At 46.8% G+C, this 20,873-nt stretch overlaps 1 protein-coding gene across 1 annotated transcript; it reads right to left on the bottom strand.

The window, feature by feature from the left end:
• SPAG5 (sperm associated antigen 5) lies at positions 211-20,791 on the bottom strand. Its single transcript, NM_001159311.1, is given in 26 exon segments — positions 211-407; positions 646-726; positions 857-931; positions 1,011-1,166; positions 1,334-1,414; positions 1,802-1,913; positions 2,035-2,155; positions 2,415-2,501; positions 2,669-2,780; positions 5,454-5,592; positions 5,798-5,931; positions 6,120-6,222; positions 6,302-6,449; positions 6,785-6,878; positions 7,515-7,628; positions 7,728-7,820; positions 7,941-8,060; positions 8,262-8,396; positions 8,491-8,583; positions 8,830-8,904; positions 13,770-13,944; positions 14,048-14,728; positions 14,731-15,039; positions 15,042-15,136; positions 20,273-20,398; positions 20,663-20,791. Coding segments are annotated over 26 exon segments (3,582 nt in total). The 5' UTR covers positions 20,714-20,791; the 3' UTR covers positions 211-335.

Below are 20,873 nucleotides of genomic sequence, written 5' to 3' on the forward strand. Positions count from 1 at the left end.
CCCACCAGGCCCTGAGCCAGGGAACAAGCAGTTCAGTGCCCAGAGTATTTAGGGAAGCAAGAAAGGGGGTGGGAGGGCAGCTGGCTTTGGCTCTGGATGCAATAGGAGGGGCAGGTGGAGGTTGCCCAGGCAGGAGGGCCAAGCTGCCTCTCCCCTGACCTCATCCACCCCCTCCCCCCCAAGAAATAAGATTCAGTGAGCCTGAGGAAATACATTAAATATACTTCATTTAAATAGCATTAAACAGAGCTAGCTCCATGCCAGTTGGTCCTGGTCTTGGGGTAAAGGAGTGTTGCAAGTAAAAAGGGGTAAAACAGATTCCAGCTTTCAGTTTCTTAGCTCAGAAATTCCAGCAATCCCTGTAGCTCCTTGCAGCCCTTCACAACCTCTGGGATGGACAGCAGAGTCTGGGAAGAGATGCAGAAAAGGCAGTGCAGGGTCACCAGCTGAAGGCCCAAGGCTCCCAGCCCTAAGAAGCACCCACTGAGCTAGAGGCAGGGGAGGTGGACGCCACAGAGAAGCCTGCAACAGGGAGTCCGGGACAGCTGTCAGCACAGGCTGGGACCAGAGCCATGCTCATCAGTACCCCCCGGGCCAGGCCTTATGCCAAATGTCTTAGTTCCATCAACTCCCTCCATCCTTTACCTGATAAATATGCTGAACGATGTCATCTAGTTTCTTTAACTCCTTGTCAGAGCGCCGCAGATTCTCTTCCAGGATGTTTCTCTAAAAAGCAAATAGGGAGCAAAAGTCCTGTGCTTAGAAGAACAACAGAGCTTGTGGGGAAAAGAAAATAAGGCAGGGCACTTGCTAGTGGTGACAGGAAATGGCCCTGGAATGGCATGGAAATTCTTACATGGCTCTGGAACTTGACCGTAAGTTTCGCCTTCTCATTTTTCATCTCCAGGAACATCACCCTCAGCTTGTCCACCTGTAGATACATGCAGATCAGGAGGGGCACAGCCCAGGGTTCCCATCAGCCACCCAGCTCTTCTGTAACTCTGAGTCACCTCCTGGGAGAGCCACACTTTCTCCTGGATCCAGTTAGTGGCCATGGGCTGACAGTCGGGGTTCAGCTGGCCTGCCAGGGTCTCTCGGAGCACCGCAGTCTCTGTCTCCGCACGCCGAAGTGAGCGCGTGAGCTGGGCCACCTCTTCTCTAAGCCTCTGGGGATGAGAATGGAGAGCTTCCACTAGCCCTCCAAGCTCCTCTCTATCTTTCTTATCCCATGTGGTGAGCAGAGGGGGGACACCAGAGGAACCAATGGCCACATTCGGGATCCTTGGCTACCAGTGACATAGAAGGCAGAGGCTGGGCATCATGAGGAACGTACTATGAGCTCGCCACTCTTGTCTATCTGTTCTAGGATCTTCTTGTTCTGCTGCTGTATCACTTCCTGGAGCTCCTTTTCATTCTGTGATAGAAAGGGAGGTAAGAAGGCAGTGGGAGAGCTAGCTTCTTTGCAGCCCTTGCCAGGAGATAGTATTTAGTGCCTGACCCATGCTCAGCCCAGATGCTATCAAGTGACAACACCCTCACTCTTCCTGTAGGCTATATCAGGCCAGGCACATTTTGGTGTCAAGAGTTCTGCTGGAGTTCCTGACTTCTAGGTCAGCCTGGGAGATGGGTCAGACTGTAGCTGACTCCCAAACATGTGAATTGTCTGACCCCAGGAAGGGCAAAACTAGGGCAATGGTTGGAAAATCCCCACCACCCAGATTCCTGGAGAGCCAGCGGCTCCCAGTGGGCCTGCACAGCTGCCCCAGTTCTTCATCGCTTCACTTCCAGGCCCTTCCTCCACCTTGTAGCGCAAGCACAAGGCCTGGTTCAGCTTCTCTATGTCCGCTTCCTTTGCTCTCTGGGCTTCCTGATGCTGTTCTTCCTGGGACTGCAGCTCAGCCTGCAGATCACATCTAGGGGAGGAAAGAAGTCAGCATTATTTCTGTCCCCCCGCCCCAGGGGTTTCCTGGGCCCTTGACATAATGGGCTGCTCCCCTGACCTGCCGCCTGTCACCCAGACTGCACTGCACTCACATCTTTCGCTGCAGAGTCCTGACAGCCTCCTCTTTAGACTCCTGCAACAGGGAACACAGGCTCTGAAGCTCCAGAATCAGAGTACTCATTTCTGCCAGGCTCTTCTCGATGCCTGGGGGTTCTGAAAGAGAAGGTATTGGCCAGAGGTGGAGCCCTGTAGCTCTGGAAGGAAGGCGTGTGGAGCCATCACCCCCACAACTTAGCCATGATCCTCACTCATAGGAGATGAATGTCCCGAACGTTACAGATCCCAAAAGGCAGAAATGAAATGAGCCCAAGTAGAATTGAGGTTTTTAGAGCAAATTACTTCTCACTGCTTTAGTCTTTATCATTACTACCAGATCTAGAAATGAGGCAGGGTCCCTGGAGCCCATCCTAACCTGTAGGCTGAAGGGAAACTATTGATGCTACTCTGGTGAAAGCACTCTTGTCACTTCCAAGCAAGGGCACAGGAGCTGATTCTGGCTCTAAAACAAAAACCAACCATGGTCAAGGACCCCTCTGGTAACCCAGGCAAGGGTCTGCCATCACAGATGCCAGGGAGAGACAGGACTGTTGGTGGGCATCTTCAACAGTCGAAGACATCAGGAGCAGGGTCACAACTTTCCCACCCCTCAATTCCAGGGCCTTTAACCTTCATCTGCCACAGCTGTCAGGATGCTTCCCAAGAAGGCACTGTCGGCGGGTGGAGGGTGCTCCTGGGACAGAGCATAGGCTGTGCTTATTGGGAGGGTCTCTGGTTCAGCCTAAGGGCAAAGGAGAAAAAAATGGCAGCTGCTGTGCAGGATTAGTGAATTCCACCTCCCCAGGAAGACTGTCCTATCTGTTACCTCTCTTCTCTATCCTTTACTTCTCCATCGGCTCCTTTTCCAGAACTGAATTCTCTGTCACTAAAACTATTGATTTTGGCTGTATCTGCAGCATATGAAAATTCCCAGGTCAGGGATCAAACCTGCACTGCAGCAGCAACCTGGGCCACTGCAATGACAATGCCAGGTCCTTAACCGGCTGTGCCACAAGGGAACTCCCATAGGTCCTTCTTTAATTGTGGGCTCCTTTTGGTTCCTCCTTGGCCCTCTTTATACTCTCATCCATTCCCCAGGTCGCCTCACCTCAGGCGTTCCAAGAAAACATCCACTTCAATGTGGGTTATCCTTCAATCTGACTCTCTTAACTAGATTTTTTTCCCCCAATCTCCCCAACCCAAAGTCTCAACTCTGCCTGTGGAAAATCCACCAGATTGCTCCCCAGTTCACCTGAAACTTAGGAGGTATACAGTTGAGCTCACCATTTTCTCTGTCCTGCCCCACCAAAAATCTGTTCCTCCACCTGTTTTTTGTAACTTCAGTTTTACGGCAACACTGCCACTTCCATTCACTTACACACACTCGATGGCTGACAAAGGCAGAGTAGGTGAGGCAGAGACCACATGGCTCGCAAAGCCAAAAATAGTTATCATATTGCATGTCATAGGAAACGTTTGCCAACCCCAGTTCTAGAGACTGTCGCCATCTTTCCGGCAATCTAGAGATCACCATTCACTCATTCACCTGACTCCTATATCAAACTGGTCACCACTTTTTTACTTTCACTTCGTAAAATATGTATTGAATTCATCCAACCCATCCCCTCCTCCATATCTTTTCTAATTGCTATTAGTTTAAGCCTTCAAAAATCTGGCCTCCTGCCTACTTCTCCAGCCATTTCTCCTTGTCATCCTTGCCCTACATAGCTCCTACAATCCAGTTATAAGGAGCTACTTCCCAGTCCCCAGGCCTGCCACATTCCACTTGAGCAGGGCCTTGCCGTGTTCACTGGTAGGCCCAGCACCTAACCCACATCTTGCCACAAAGTAGACACTACAAAAAGTACCCAGAGTGTCTCTGTGACTTTCATATACCATCCCCTCTGCCTATATAGGGCCTTCCTACCCCTGCCCTACAAACTTTTAACCTCAAGACTCTGCCCAAGGTCACCTGCTCTGAGAAAAACATTCTAACTCTCAAAGGTAAAACTGATACTCCTTTCTCTGTGCTCCCACAGTGGTCATCCAGGCAAACCTCTATCACAATGACAAGTCAAGAAGACAAGTTTACATCTGCCTGTCTTCCTTGCAAGACTGGATTCTTCTGCATTTCCTGAGCTAAGTACATAATGGGGAATAGGGTCAGATCACAGGCACTTCCAGATGTCAGGATCCTGACTGTGTCTTTAACTGTTGAATTAGCTAATTAACTCTACATTCTGGATTTTTTCTTTTTGCATACAAAAGTTCCCAGACCGAGGATGGAACCTGAGCCACAGCAGTGGCAATGCCAGATCCTTAACCACTAGGCTGTCAGGGAACTCCTAACTCTGCATTCTGAAAGATATTCACCATTTTTTGTTCCGTCTGCACTGTGGGGAGGCCAAAGGAGCAAAGCTAAATATCTGCTTTCTTTAAAGACAATCTAGTTAAGAGACCAAACATCCAACAAGATTAAGACAAGGGCAAAGGGAGAGTAAGTTCACAAGGAATATAGCAGGAGATCACTGAGTCCACTGATGTTGCAGAACAGTCAAAGTCGAAGGTGAACTAAGGAAGATTTTAATAGGAGGGAAAAGATATTTCTAGTTTGAAGATATTAGAGAACAGATATCTTAACAGCCTGGGTCTGGGTGCAAATGGAGATGGGACATGTGTGTGGCATGTAGGCAGACTAGTGGGAGTAAAGGGTTCATAACAGGAGAGAGATGAAGAAAAGTTTGAGGGGTAGGCTGAAGATCTGCTCTAGGCAACTGAAAGTCACTGAAGGTCACAGAGATGGAACAAGAGTAGTATTTAAGGAAGACCATTCTATACAGTAAAGATACAACTGGAAAAACTTAGTAAACTAAGATTAGAGGGGAACTTCCTCAACTTGATAAAGAATAGCTACAAAAAACCTTCAGCGGGAGTTGCCACTGTGGCTCAGCAGAAACGAATCTGACTAGCATCCATGAGGAGGCTGGTTTGATCCCTGGCCTTGCTCAGTGGGTTAAGGATCTGGCATTGCTGTGAGCTGTGGTATAGGTCGCAGATGCGGCTCAGATCCCGTATTGCTGTGGCTCTGGTGTAGGCCAGGAGCTACAGCTCCGATTCAACCCCTAGTCTGGGAACCTCCATATGCTACAGGGGCGGCCCTAAAGAGAAAAAAAAAAAAAAAATCCCTACAGCTAACCTACTTAAAGGTGAGAAACTCAAAACTTTCCTTCTAAGATCAGGTCCAAAGCAAGGATGTCCCTTCTCATCACTCCTTTTCAACACTGTAGGGAAAGTTCTAGCCAGCGAAGTAAGATAAGAAAAAGAAATAAAAGGTGTACATATTGGGAATAAAGAAATAAAACTGTCTTTATTCAAAGATACAACTGGAGGGGAAGACAGGAACCCCTGACCCTACCGTCTCCTTTAATTTTGTCTGTAGGAAGAGGGTCAGGCTCTGGAGTTGCTCAGTCAGCACCCCGAGCTCCTGGGAACACTGGCACGCCTTCTCCAGGTCTTGCTGCTGCTTCTCTGCTATGATGCTGGCCAGTTCAGCCCTGAAATAAGGAAAGAAGAGAGAAGGTGGCCAAAGACCAGTTGAGCTTCTCTGAACACCTCTCCTAATCCCCACACAGAGCTGGACTCAAAGAGGGAAATAAGAGGCTCTCGACCGGTCACAATTCTTCTGGGAGAGTTCAGCTTCTAGAAGTGGGCAGGGAAAGATAAGCACGAGGCGGAAGCACAGAAAGGCGGAGATCTTGCCTCAGGTTCTCCACGGTGTCCTTGAGGTCCTCGCACTGCAGGCTGCGCTCCCGGAGCACTTCCAGCGTGGTTTTCAACTGACACTCCACCTGGCCCAGCTCCAAGTGAGCAACCTGATTCTCTTGTTCTGCAAACTGGGGAGACAGGAGAAGGAAGGAAGGCAAGGAGGGAGAGAGGGAGGGGGGAAGAGGGGCCTCCATGGGAAATTGTAGAGTCCTGGGAACAGACGCTTTTTCTGGTCAATAGTCTCAAACTCACCTCAGTACCATCAGGGAAGAGTCATACTCCTGCCAGCCCCACTGCCCCAAGCCACCTTCCTTACCTCCAGGGTCTCCTTCAGGTCCTGCACCTCCTTGGCCAGCACAGCCTGTTGTTGCTGCAGCTCTGCCTGCGTGTGTTTTAGTGCCATCTCCTCCCTTTGCCACCTGCCAGAGACCTGACGTTAGATCCCAGTGGCCCTACATCCTGGGCGCCTACGGCCAAAATAACCTGACAGGAACTCACTGCACAGCGCGCTCCTCACTGCTCTGGGACAGCTGGCAGAGCAATTCATCCTTCGTGGCCAGGTCCTGGATACAATGGGCATGCTGACTCTGTAGCTCTTTTAGCTGACTCTCCATGCTGGCCAGAATCTGCAGCTGAGCCCGGAGATCTAGATCAAAAGTATCCTAAAGATGCCATGTGGTCACCAGGCCCAAACTTCCCCATTCCTCAGACTCCTGCTCCCAAACAAGTGCTCTAGAGAACTTTCTTCCTTTCTTTTTTTTTTTTTTTTTTTTTTGGTGGCACCTGCAGCATGTGAAAGTTCCCAGGCTAGGGGCTAAACCTGTGCCACAAGCAGAGACATGAGCCACAGCAATGACAGCAATGACAGATCCTTAACTCGCTAAGCCACATGGTAACACCTCTAGAGCACTCTCGTGCTCTACTGCCACACCCCAAGCCTCAGCAGTGTACAACGGCTTGCACACATGCACACGTGTGCACCTGTTGCTAGGCGACTGTTTTCCAACTCCAGTTGTTCTCTCTGGCTTTTGTAGTCCTCTAAATGGGAAGAGACTTGTTCCAGCTCCCTGGAAACCTAGGAAGAAAAGATAGTTTTCCTCTCACAGTTCCTCCTGAATCAAGAATCCCAAGAATGGGGGGTTCCCATTATGGCTCAACAGTAACAAACCTAACCAGTGTCCATGAGGATGCAGGTTCGATCCCTGGCCCTGCTCAGTGGGTTAAGGATCCGGCTTTGCCATGAGCTGTGGCGTAGGTCAAAGACACAGCTCAGATCTGGCATTGCTGCGGCTTTGGTGGAGGCCGGCAGCTGCAGCTCCGATTTGACCCCTAACTGGGAACTTCCATATGCTGCGGGTGCAGCCCTAAAAAAAAAAAAAAAAGAGTCCCAAGACTTAGTCCAGTTTCTCTTTCTGGAGAGGACAGCAAACCACCTTGTTCCTAGACAACAACACTGCAGAAAATAAGGCTGATCCTCAGAAAAATGTAGAAACAGGAGAAAAATTGCTGAAAAAAGTTGCTGATGGACAAAAGAAATAACTGGGGCCATGGCCATGTTACAGCAAAGACACTGGCTGGTGTAAACAAGCCCACGGGTGCAAAGAAGGCAGGTTCCCGGGAAGAGGTTGATGATACTACTCATCAGAAAGGCCCTCTGGAGAGAAGGAGGAGGACGCCAGGCCTAAGCAGTCCCCCCACTTCTGGTTCGTACCTGCTCCTTTTCCTCAATTGCAGCATCACGTTTCTGCAGGGTCTGCTGGCTCTTGGCTGTGAATTTCTCTGCGAGTTGCTGAAACCGGCTCAGCAAAGCTGTCCATGTTACATACTACCGGGGGAAGCAAGCAGGTCAGTAGAGCACGCTTGAGACAAGGCCAACAGGGCTGGCTGTGAGCAAAGGAGCAGTATGAAGCCTGCAAATACGCACATCCAGTTGCATGGATATCCAGTCCTGATGCAAAGCTGAAGTAAGACTTGCTGTCTGCTGAGCCAACTCTTCTTGCTCAATATGAAGCCCTGCCTACATGAGAAGGATTGTCAATGGAGGGGGGGCCCCTTCCCTCAGGATACATCAAAGTGGGGGTACATCCCCACCTCCCCTTCTGTCAGCATGGATTCCAGGAAATATGCCTTCAATTACCAGTTGGGTCTGGGTCTCCTTCAAAAGGCCTCTGAATTGCCCCATGGAAGCCAAGTCCTGTTTCAGCTGGCTGATGCGCTGGCCAGCGTGTGCACAGAAAGCTTCTAGCACTGTCTCTGCCTGTTTAGAGAAGAGGGTGTGAGGACACTGTGGGCAGAAGGAAAGAGCACAAAAAGCCATAACTCTCCATCACACCAGTTCATCATTGCCCAGGGCAGACAGTTCTCAGGCCACCCGTCTGTGTCTCAAGTCAATTTGTGTTCCTGCAGGAATCTTGGGAAGTGATCTCCCATATCCAGTAGCAAAAGCATGACACCTTACCACGTCTTTGCCTCTGAGGGCCAGTTCCTCTCTCTGCTTTGCCTCCTCCCTTTCTGCTTTGAGGTTCTGGAGCCTTGCCCTCAATTTCTTCAATACATCAAAACAGCAGGACACCAAGGTTTCTGCGCGCCGAGACTACAAGATAAGAAGCAGATACGGTGTCTGGTTCCCTTATTTGGCTGAATTTCAGTCCCACCAGAGGCTCTGCTTTTATCTTCGTGCTGCTTACCTCCTGACTCAGTGTAGTTTTATCTTCATCTAAGTGCAGCAGAGACAGGTGAAGCAAGGATATCAGCTCTTTAGAGACCAGCACACATGATTGCTGTGGAAGGAAAGATGGTTAGGCCAGATCAAATAAAGTCATGAAGCAGGAAGGAAGCAGGGACAGTGGGGAGGAAAGCCAGTGACCCCGATAACCAGCTCCCAATAAGGAAGAGATGTCCTTAACAAAAGGAAACCTCCCTTCACTAACCACGGCTGAGTACCAGCAACTACTAACCACTCAGAAGCCTCCATTCTCGATCTTCACAGGAGACCCAGCAATGGTATAAGGTCAGTCAACACCTACCATGACATTCCTGGCCTGCTGCAGAGCCTGTCCAATCTCCTGGCTGTGCGGAAGATGCTGAGGTTGCTTACTCATCTGGCCAGAGAAACAGAGTTGTTCCTTTTGCATAGGCAACATGCACCACTAGCAGCTCATTCCCACGCCCACCCACTGAGATACAGCAGCTTTTCCTATTAAAAACAGGAGCAAGGCTCATAGCTTGATAAGGCCAAGTCAGAAGAAGATGCAGAGGTAGGCAAAAAAAATCCTTTTTAAAATAATTTTTTTTTCTGATTAGGTGTTTACTTGTAAAATTTTGAAAATAGAAAGGTAAATAAAATGGGGAAAGAATCATTAATAATTTCACCAGCTAGAGCAGTGATTTTTTTTTTTTTTTCCTGCCCACTCCTGAGGCATGCAGAAGTTCCCAGGCCTGGGACTGAACCCACAGCAGCAACACGAGCCACAGCAGTGACAACTCCAGATCCTTAACTCACTCAGCCACATGGGAACACCTAGAGCAGTGATTCTTAACCAGCAGTACAGCACCCACCCCAAAAGATTTTCCACCATACCAGATTGCCTTGCTACAGGGCTTTGCTGTAACTGATGAGCATATTACTTCCCTCAGGTGTCAGGGGGGAGAAAAAGTTGTAGACTACTGAGTTAGAAAGAAATGACCGTATTTAATATTAAATTCTAAGATCATTATCTTTTTACCTCTTAACACCAGTGACATTAGTAAGCATCTTGAGTGTCTTAGATTTGATGAAAGATAATGCTTAAGAAAAACCATGACTGGAGTTGCCGTCGTGGCAGTGGTTAACGAATCCGACAGGGAACCAAGAGGTTTCGGGTTCGATCCCTGGCCTTGCTCAGTGGGTTAAGGTTCTGGCATTGCAGTGAGCTGTGGTGTAGGTTGCAGACTTGCCTCAGATCCCGTGTTGCTGTGTCTGTGGCGTAGGCTGGTGGCTACAGCTCCGATTTGACCCCTAGCCTGGGAACCTCCATATGCCGTGGGAGCGGCCCTAGAAAAGGCAAAAAGCCAAAAAAAAAAAAAAAAAGAAAGAAAGAAAAACCATGACTGAGATTACAATACGTAAATAAATGCAGGGTCTGGCTTTTGTTACTTAATTGTATTATACTAATGTTATTTAGTCTTGAGTTTATATTCACTCTCTCTCATTGAGAGCCTGAGACTAGGATACGTGCTTGACAGACTCCTGTCAAAGTGGAGCATCACCCTATTTTTTGTTTTTTTTGAAATCTTTAGGGCTGGACCCAAGACATATGGAGGTTCCCAGGCTAGGGGTTAAATAGGAGCTGTAGCCACTGGTCTATACCACAGCCACAGCAACATGGGATCTGAGCTGCGTCTGCAACCTACACCACAGTTCATGGTAACACTGGATCCTTAACCCACTGAGCAAGGCCGGGGACTGAACCTGTGTCCTCATGGATACTATTAGGGTTCATTAACCAATGAGCCACGATGGGAACTCCTATTCTTTTTTCATTCTTTAAAACAAATTATTATCTTTATGAAGAACTTTTTTTCCCATATTATATGTCCCTGAAAGTGGACTTACTGGGTCAAAAAATGTGAACTGCTTTAAGGGTCTGAAATTGCCTTTGAAAAATGTTGAACCAATTTATACCCTACTGACAACAGTACAGTACTTACCACCATTGTCTATTTTATTCCTTGCTATTTTGTCAGAAGAAAATAGCATCTCATGTTCCAATTTCTATTCCTCTGATCACCAGTAATGATAACCTTTCCAAATATTCACTAGCCAAATTTTTTTTTTGTCTTTTTAGGGCCACACCCACAGCATATGGAGATTCCCAGGCTTAGGGGTCCAATTGGAGCTGTAGCCACCAGCCTACACCACAGCCACAGCAGTGCCAGATCCGAGCCGCATCTGCGACCTACATCACAGCTCACGGCAATGCCAGATCCTTAACCCACTGAGCAAGGCAGGGATCGAACCCGAAAACTCATGACTCCTAGTAGGATTCATTTCTGCTGCGCCATGATGGGAACTCCTTCACTAGTCATTTTAATTTTCTTAATATCTAGTGGTCTGTTCATTATCTTGGGCAGATGAAAATCTTAGTGTGTAATGTGGGTGGATACATATGATCTCAAAGGCAGCAGAGCCAGAGAGAAACTTTAAAGTTGTGAGAGAAAAGTGGGGAGTGTTTATTACTGCTGCACAGCAGCCTGGTGCTGGAGCGGCAGGGCTGAGTGACAGTGTTGTGCAGCCTGGATTTAACTTCTCTTGGAGTTCACACCCCCCTTCCCTGGCAAAGCAATCACGGCTCCCCCTTCTGTGTCATGCAGTAAGGCACGGCGCCCCCCTGAACCCTGGACAGGGCACATGCTGCTTAGAGCTGGGCAGCCAGGCAGGTGATGAGATGAGTGTGAATGAGGCAGCCAAGCGGCAAGGACATGGCACTGTGATGGGGAATGGCTGAGGGTACTGTCATTTCTTCTCCTTGGTTCTGCTTCAGTGGTCTCCAAAAGGATTTGGCAGGCTTTAAGGAAAGAGGGTACAAGGCCAACGCAGGGATGGGGAACCAGGTCAAGGACGAGAGGAAAGGATACAAAAATAAAAAAGCATAGGAGGGAAGTGGGCAGCTAGAAGAATGACGGACCTATGGCTTTCAAGATGTTGGCAAAAGGGAAAGTCATTATTTAGAGGCTACTTTCAACCCAAAGGAGGTTCTGGGGTTTTGGAGAACATCTCTTCTTAGCAGCAGCCACTTATTATCTCAACAGCCACAACAGTGAGGCTCTCAATTCCTTTCCCAACACATTCCCCCAAATACTTCCTTAGCCTGAATCCTCTAGAACAATGGTCTTTACACTGTCTTCCTCTCACATCTACAATAGTTTTGAAAGATGGAGTACCCTTAAGTTTAAATTGTTACAAAGGCTGTAATCTCTACAATCTTACATATATCGACACGTTGAAGTAAAACTTTGTCACTCTTTTTTTTCTTTTTTCTTTTTTTCTTTTTTAGGGCCACCCATATGGCATATGGAAGTTCCCAGGCTAAGGGTCAAATCAGAACTGCAGCTGCCAGCTTACACCACAGCTACAGCAACACCAGATCTGAGCTGCACCTGAGACCTACACCACAGCTCATGGCAATGCCAGATCCTTAACCCACTGAGCGAGGCCAGGAATTGAACCCACATCCTCGTGGATACTAGTTGGGTTCATTACTGCTAGACCACAATGGGAACTCCTAAAACTGTTAAATCACTCTTAAATATACCTAATGGTATAGATACTACATACACTATATAATGATTTAATACCCTTTTTTTTTTTTTCTTTTTTGGCTGCCCAGTGGCATATGGAGTTCCCAGGGCTAGTGATCAGATCTGAGCCACAATTGCAACCTATGCTGCAATTGTAGCAATGCCAGATCCTTAACCCACTGAGCGAGGCCAGAGATCGAACCTGCGTCATCATGGATACTAATTGGGTTCTTAAACTGCTGAGCCACAATGGGAACTCCGTATTTTTAAACTTCAAAGTTTGTAATTAATCAATACCCCTGCAACAATAACAAAAGTTCATCTAAATTTAAATAAGTTAAAATTTCTTGGAGTTCCCATTGTGACTGAGCAGTAACAAAACTGACTAGTATCCATGAGGATGCGGGTTCGATCCCTGACCTCGCTCAGTGGGGTTAAGAATCTGGTATTGCCATGAGCTGTGGTGTAGGTCACAGACACGGGTCGGATCTGGCCTTGCTGTGGCTGTGGCATAGGCTGGCAGCTGCAGCTCCAATCTGACCTCTAGCCTGGGAACTTCCATATGCCATAACGTGTGGCTCTAAAAAGCAAAAAAAAAAATTTTAATTAAAAAATGTTTTGCTCAAGTAAAAAAAAGATTTATGTGAGAAAATTTCTTCACATAAACAATGGGGATAAGTAGAAATAAAAGGAAGGAAGAAGGGCATGTCACCCAATCCTAGGAGCTCCTTTGGAGACATATGCAAAAAAATCTCACAGTGAACTTCCATCAAAAATTTTTAATAATCCACTGCCAAAAGTAATATCTTCCTTCAACTTTGTTGAAAGCATGCAAAAATGGGGTGTTACATAATCATTACAGTCATTTTCTTTCTCAGCATGTATACAAATACTTTTTTTTTTTTTTTTTGCTGCACCCACAGCATGTGGAAGTTCCTGGGCCAAGGATCGAACCTGCAGCACAGCAGGGACAACACAAGATCCCTAACCTGCTGAACCACCAGGGAACTCCCACAAATATTTTCTACTGTCCTTTGAATGCTATCACTTGACAACGTAAGATTCAGGACAGGTAGTAAGTATGCTTTTCTTTAGTAAAGTCAGTAAAGTAGGAACAGATAATTGAGAATGAGGAAGTAGGAAAGAAAAAAATTAGTAAAGTAACCAACATAATGGAAAAAATAAAAATCATTTAAAAATTAAACAAAAAAAGTTTTTAAAAGAAAAAAAATTAGCATTTGGAAGACGAAGATCTAGAAACAGATTCCTTTAAAACTCCCTGCTTGCAATCCCTTGGAACATCTTTTTTTTCTTTCTTCTAGGGCTGCACATGCAGCATATGGAAGTTCCCAGGCTAAGGGTCGAATAGGAGTTGCAGCTACCGGCCTATGCCACAGCCACACGGGACCTGAGCTGCATCTGCCACCTGTGTTGTGGCTTGCAGCAACGTAGAATGTTTAACCCTCTGTGTGAGGCCAGGGATCGAACGTGTCTCCTCACAGACACTATGCTGGGTTCTTAACCCGCTAAGGCGCAACAAAACACCCCCCCTTGGAATGTACTGACATACCCCAGGGATACAGGGAGTACCACAGTTCTAGGGGATTTTCCAGATCCTCAGCTTTTATACATATTCTGAGGAAAAGGGCCTGCTGGGTCCTCCATACTCTGGGAGGAACCTTCTTACCCCACAGGGGAAAGTGTCAGTCTGTGTGCTGCTGTCCCGGACTTCCGCGTGAGGGCCAGTCAGCTGGCTCTTCCAGTCCCGCAGTTGGCGGGAGAGAACCTCCAGGATGACAAGAGAGTTCAGCAGGTTATCTTCCAGGTCATGTCGAGATAAGGCAGCCAGATCCGGAGGACGGCTGCAGTAGGAAGAGAAGACATGAGAAGAAGAAGGGGAAAGGGACGTGAGCAGCAAGTCCAGGTGAATGAGGCCCAGGAGCACAAAGACACAGGGTCACTTACCCCCAGAGGAGGTGCTCAGTCTCAGAAGTACTGTCCTTGGTGCCCACCGGGCCTGTCTGGGATGTGTTTGTACTCTTTTCCTGTTGTACTGGGGGAGTAAACCAAGTCCCCACCGAGCAAGCAGAGAAAGGGGTAGTGCCAATGGCAGCATCCCGAAATGAGGAGGGAAGGGATAAGCTCTGGCGGAGATTTTCCAGGATGGCTGAGGTATTTACACCTTTTTCCAGCCAGGCCAGGGGGGACATCCAAGGCCCCATATCAGACATGGCAATCCTACCAGCCTCTTCTGCTGCCGCCTCCGGAGCTGCTTGGGATTCCATTTCTCCTAGATTTGGGGTCAGGCATGTAGACGGAATATCTTCCATATTTGAAATAAGTGCTTGATCTCCCAATTCAGCCTCCTCAGGGAGTGTGGGAAAGCTCATTTCTCTCTCCTCTACCGCTTTGTGCTCGACAGTTTCCTCCCCTGGGTCCTCATGACTGACAGGGAAATCTGCCACTAAGGCAGTTGAAGGGGAAAGCCAGAGCCTGGAGGGAGGCAAGAAGGCGCTGCCTTCAGAAGGGACTAAGTCCTCAGGCACAGCCTCAGGCCTCCCGTCCTCCAGGCTTTCCTTGGAGCAGTGGAGCTGTGGCTCAGAAGAGGAACTGGGTGGGTACTCCAAGAGATGGGAAGGAGGATCCGAGACGCAGGTTTCTCAGACATAGAAGGAACAGTTTCTGAAAAGTTGTCTTCCAGACAGGGTGCCACCCCCTTTGTCTGCAGATCTCCTGGCCTCAAAGGCTCATCTAGAGAGAAGCTATTTGTCTCTGCCATGGTATCTAGATGGGCCTCAAGGGTAATGTCTTGCTGCTGCCCCCCGGGAGAGGGTACAAGGACCATGGTTTTAACCACATTGTCATCCAGCGGGTTCACTGCCGCCTCAGATGTTTTGGGAGTAGAGTTGGTTTGGGGAATCAGATGTAGGGGCTGCTCATCTGATTCATGTTGACAACTTCTAGCCACTTTGAGGGATGGCTGAATGGTTCTGAAGACGAGTCTGTCTTCTTAGCATTGACAAAATCCAGTGGCGAAGAACTGTTGCTGCCTTCCTGTCAAAGGAAACAGAAGTAGTTGCCTAAGACAATCAATTTCAGTTCCCAATGTACAATCATGCGGGCAGGATACTGCTCGAACACAAAAAAGGAAAGAGTTCTCATTACCTTTGCTTAGGTAAGAACTTGGGTAAGCCTTGCTACTTACTCCCAAGACTCAGTAGAAAAGCTGGGAAGCCATTCTGGGTCCAAGTGAACCAGATGACAGTATAACCAAGAGTGAGATAATCTATCCATATCATAGCAAGATGGTAGCTTGAAAGTTAATTCCACTCTTCTCCAATCCTAAGTCCAACCCATTTCTAGGGGAACAGGAAAGGGTCCCTGCTCAAGATCTACAGTTGTTATAAGATTTTCTTCCTTTTGAAATAGGTGAGAAACTGGGGACTAGAGTTAGAGAGTACTTGGCCCCACGGATCCATGAACCCTAGGGACAAAGGGCAACATCAACTAGTGACCTGGTCTCCTTGGTTGCAAGAGCTGAGGGTATCCTGAATAGTTGGGTTGAAGCCATTCAAGCCTTGGGATCTGAAGAGCCCTAGCCTTTGTAACAGAGGAGAATGAAGAGCAGAAAGACTTCTTCCTGGTACCCTTTTATTTTATTTATTTATTTATTTATTTATTTTTGTCTTTTTGCTATTTCTTTGGGCCACTCCCGCGGCATGTGGAGGTTCCCAGGCTAGGAGTCGAATTGGAGCTGTAGCCACTGGCCTACACCACAGCCACAGCAACGCGGGATCCGAGCCGCGTCTGCAACCTACACCACAGCTCACGGCAACACTGGATCATTAACCCACTGAGCAAGGGCAGGGACCGAACCCGCAACCTCATGGTTCCTAGTTGGATTCGTTAACCACTGCGCCACGACGGGAACTCCTTTCCTGGTACCCTTTTAAAGGGCTGTCTCCTACTGCCAGTTCACAGGGACAAAGACCACTGCACTTTCTACCACTTGCAGGGTTGTTGGTCCTGAGAGTCAATGAACAAGAAAAGGAAACTATGAATGTACTTAAGTGAATCTAGTGGCCAGAGAAAGGACAAACTCTAAGATGGTTAGGAAAGGTAAACCCTACCAAAATACAGCTGATGGAAGAAACAGATGACAGTTTGAACCAAAGAAATATATGAACATGTAAGAAGATTTGAGTACAACTCACACACACAAAGACTTTCTGGAAATAATATTACTGTTATTTTATTTATTTATTTATTTATTTTTGGTCTCTTTAGGGCCGCACCTTCGTCATATGGAGGTTCCCAGGCTAGGGGTCGAATCAAGAGCTACAGCTGCCGGCCTACACCACAGCCATAGCAATGCCAGATGCGAGCTGCATCTGTGACCTACACCACAGCTCACAACAAGGCCAGATCCTTAACCCACTGAGTGAGGCCAGGATTGAACCTGCAACCTCATGATTCCTAGTCGGATTCATTTCTGCTGTGCCACGAGGGAAACTCCAAAAGAAGGAAAACTTGACACATGCTACAACGTGCATGAATCTCAAACGCATTACGCTAAGTGAAATAAGCCAGTCACAAAAGGACAAATACTAAAAGATTCCACTTATATGAGGTACCTAGAGTAGTCAGATTCATAGAGACAGACAGTAGAAAGCTGACTGCCAGGGGTTGGAGGAGGGGAGAATGGGAAGTTGTTTAATGGGTATAGTTTCAGTTTTGTAAGATGGGAAGAATTCTGGAGAATGGCTGGACAACAATGTGAATACACTTAACACTACTGAACCATGCATTTAAAAATGGTTAAGATGGATTCCCTTGTGGCACAGTGGGTTAAGGATCCAGCATTGTCACTGCCATGGCTCAGGTCACTGCTGTGATACAGGTTCCATCCCTGGCCCAGAAACTTTCTCATCCCACAAGTGCAGCTAAAAAAAAAAAAATTGTTGATGGAGCTCCCATTGTGGCACAATGGGATTGATGGTGTCTCTGTATTTGTTGCAGGGATGCGAGTTTGATCCTGGTCCAGCACAGTGGGTTAAGGACCTGGCGTTGCCATAACTGTGGCATAGGTGGCAGCTCTCACTTGGGTTTGATCCCTGGTCCAGGAACTCCACATGCCACAGGGCGGCCAAAAAAGAAAAAAAAAGTCAAGATGGTAGATTTTATGTTACATGTACTTTTTTTTTTTTTTTTGGTCTTTTTCAGGGCCATGCCCACAGCATATGGAGGTTCCCAGGCTAGGGGTCTAATCAGAGCTGTAGCCGCCAGCCTACACCACAGCCACAGCAACACAGATCCGAGCCAAGCCTGCGACCTACACCACAGCTCACGGCAACACCGGATCCTTAACCCACTGACCGAGGCCAGGGATCAAACCCACAACCTCACAGTTCCTAGTCAAATTCCTTAACCACTGAGCCACAATGGGAACTGCGTCACATGTAGTTTGCCATATTTTTTAAATCTTTTTTGCCCACCCCACCAAATATGTATGTGGAGTTCCTGGGCCAGGGATCAGATATGAGCTGCAGTTGTTACCTAAACCATAGCTGCAGCTATGCCAGATCCCTAACCCACTGTGCTGGATGAGGGATTGAACCTGTGTCCCAGTGCTCCCAAGACTCATCCCACTGCGCCACAGTGGGAACTCCTTACCACAATTTTTAAAAATCACTTTTATATATCTCTTTCAAAATTCAACACTATGAATAGCCATGTAACAACAAAGTGAACAACCTAGAAGAAATAGATAAATTCTTAGAATCATACACCCCTCTAAGGCTGAATCATGAATAGAAAATCTGACTAGACCAATCACTAATAAGGAGATTGAAAAAGCTTTCCAAAACACAAAAGTCAAGGCCAAGATCATTTCACAGGTTGAATTCTACCAAACATTTAAAGGAGATTTAATATTTATTTATCTCAAGCTCTTCCAAAAAATTCAAGTGAACACTTCTTAACTCCTTTTAAAAGGCCAACCAAAATTAGACAAGGACAACACAAAACAGATCTGGCAGACTAAAAAACATGCAGCAAAGACAGAGTAATTCACTATCTGTTGATGTATATAATAGAATGTGACACCCTTTGAATAGTAAATATGCTTTTTTTTTCATATGTTTATTGAACACTCAGAAAAAAATCATCCTATGCTTGGCTACAAAAACAATACATTACGGTCTGATTATAATGCGAGAAATAAATTTTTAAAGGTGACAAAAAATGGTTTTTAAGCATCTGGAAATTAAGAACCCCTCCTAGATAACCTCTGATTAAAGGTAAAAATCAAAAGAAAATTATAGACTAGTAGGGAGTTCCTCTATGGCTCAACAGGTTAAGGACCAGGCATTGTCACTGCTGCAGCTTGGGTTGCTGCTGTGGCGTGGGTTCAGGCCAAGTTTCCTGGCCTAGGAACTTCCAAATGCCATGGGCAAGGCCAAAAAAAAAAAAGAGAGTTATAACCCAATAGAAAGATGAACAAATAAGGTAAATAAGCATTTCACAAAAGAGAAAATCCAAATAACCAACACGCATATAAGAGATATACTCACTAGTAGAAAAATGCAAATTAATGAGATACTACATCAGACTGGCTAAAATTTTAAAGCTCTCTAACAACTTCTGTAAGAGGTGATGTGGGAAAATGGATATCTTCATGTAATGCTGGAGAAAATATAAATTATAATAGCTATGTGTGTATATACGTGTGTGTATACCTGTGTGCGTGTATATACAAAATATATATTATTTTTTTGCCTGTGCCAATGGCATGCAGAAGTTCCCAAGTCAGGGACTGAACCCATGCCACAGCAGTGACCTGAACTACAGCAATGAGAATACCAGATACTTAACCCACAGAGCCACCAGCAAACTCCTGTACAAGCTCTTTTAGACAGCAATCTGAAAAAAATTATTAAAATTTAAAATATCTTTCCTTCAGAGTTCCCTGGTGACCTAGGGGTTAAGGATCCAGTGTTGCCACTGCTGTGGTGTGGGTTTGATCCCTGGCCTGGGAACTTCTGCATGCCCTGGGCTTGGCCAAAAAGTATATACATATATCTTTCCTTGAAGTCAATAATCCTACTCCTGAAATTGTATCTTATTGAAATAAAAAAATTCAATATGCAAGGAGATTCTGCTGTATAGCACAGGGAACTACATCTGATCACTTGTGATGGAACATGATAGAGGATAATGTGAAAAAAACAATTATATGGATATATAGCTGGGTCACTTTGCTATGCAGCAGAAATTGACAGAACATTGTAAAACAGTTAAAAATTTATTTAAAAAAGGAAAACAAAACAACAAAAATAAATAAATATATCAACACAAAGATAATTATGTTAGCATTGTTTGCAGAAGCAAAAAAAATTGGAAACATAAATGACTATTTATGAATAAATTATAATTCATGCATATCATAGTATCTTTTTTATTGAAGTACAGTTGATTTACAATGTTCCTTCAATCTCTGCTGTACAGCCAAGTGACCCTGCCACACATACACACATTCACTTTTTTCCATGCTATTTCTACACAGTATCTTACGAATTAGTTCTACATCAGTTGACATGGATTTAAACCACATTGTTAAATGAGAAATGCAACATGCAGAAAAATGTATACAGTCAATCCTCATTATTTAAACTGAAAAGCATTTTCTACATGGCTATATCTCTCAAGACCTTTCATAAAAGTGCCACTCAGTGAGGGCAATTCTACAAGGGGCTAGTTTAAACTAGGACAGTCCGAGTACCCTGCCTTCCAGTGGTGAAACCTGATCCCAGGGGAGTTTTGACACCTCTTAGAATGAATGGACACTGCCTCATCCTTGCAACCGACTGACTTCTCCATAAGTGAGTCCCTATAGGAGGGAGACCACTAATCAAAGTGACTGTATTTCTCATACAATCATTTTGGTAAAGACTGAACAGGGGGAGGAGGGTGGTAAAAACGAACAGCTAAATAGAGGTGAGGGTTCTCAGTGGATTTCCTTTAACCACCCTAGGGCACCTCTCTGTTGGCCTGAATAGCTGTAAATGGATGTCACCGAGGTAGAAAACTTCATTATCATTGTTAATTACGTTCCAGCCCTGGTCCTCTGTTCCTCTGAGCTCTCGGCCTCGGCAATGAGCCCAGTCGAGAAGCTGTCCAGGGGAATCTCACCTGCAGCCCCAGCTTGCACAGCGACGGGGTCGGCGAGTGGCCTATCGGGGGCCCTTTTTCAGAACTGGTGAGGGCACCCGGCTGCAACGTAAGTTCTCGGAGAGGCGTTCTCATAGCTGGTTTTCCCTAAGAAAGAAGAGAGAATGTGAGAAAGCCTGGGTGCTATCAGCCCGCCCTAAGAAGTTCTCTTCCCTCCCCAAGAAGCTCACCGGCAGTAAGAGTAGACTCCAACCTCAATCTTCAACATCAGGACCAGCAGAAGACTCACGCCCCCCTACCCCAGCCTCCAGGCTCGACCAGGTTTCCAAGACGCTTGGCACTGCCAGCGCCGCCGCCCCCGCCCCGAAACCCCAGCCCAGCTCTCTCTGTCCATGATGCCCTCCTGCTTACCGGTTGGGGCGAAGGCGATAGGCTAAGGCTCAATTTTTTCACCCGCCACATCTTCAACACAAAACGCAGGGCAATTACCTCTAAGAGGCAAGAGGCGACGCCATGATCACCCGCCGTCTTTATTTGAACCTGCTCTGCGCTTCCCGATTGGCTGCGAGGCCTCAGTGCGTCAGGCGGACGCGCCCGCTCCAAGCTCGAGCCCAGAGTGCGG

This window comes from Sus scrofa, chromosome 12 (assembly GCF_000003025.6).
Source record: "Sus scrofa isolate TJ Tabasco breed Duroc chromosome 12, Sscrofa11.1, whole genome shotgun sequence".
Classification (NCBI taxonomy): domain Eukaryota; kingdom Metazoa; phylum Chordata; class Mammalia; order Artiodactyla; family Suidae; genus Sus; species Sus scrofa.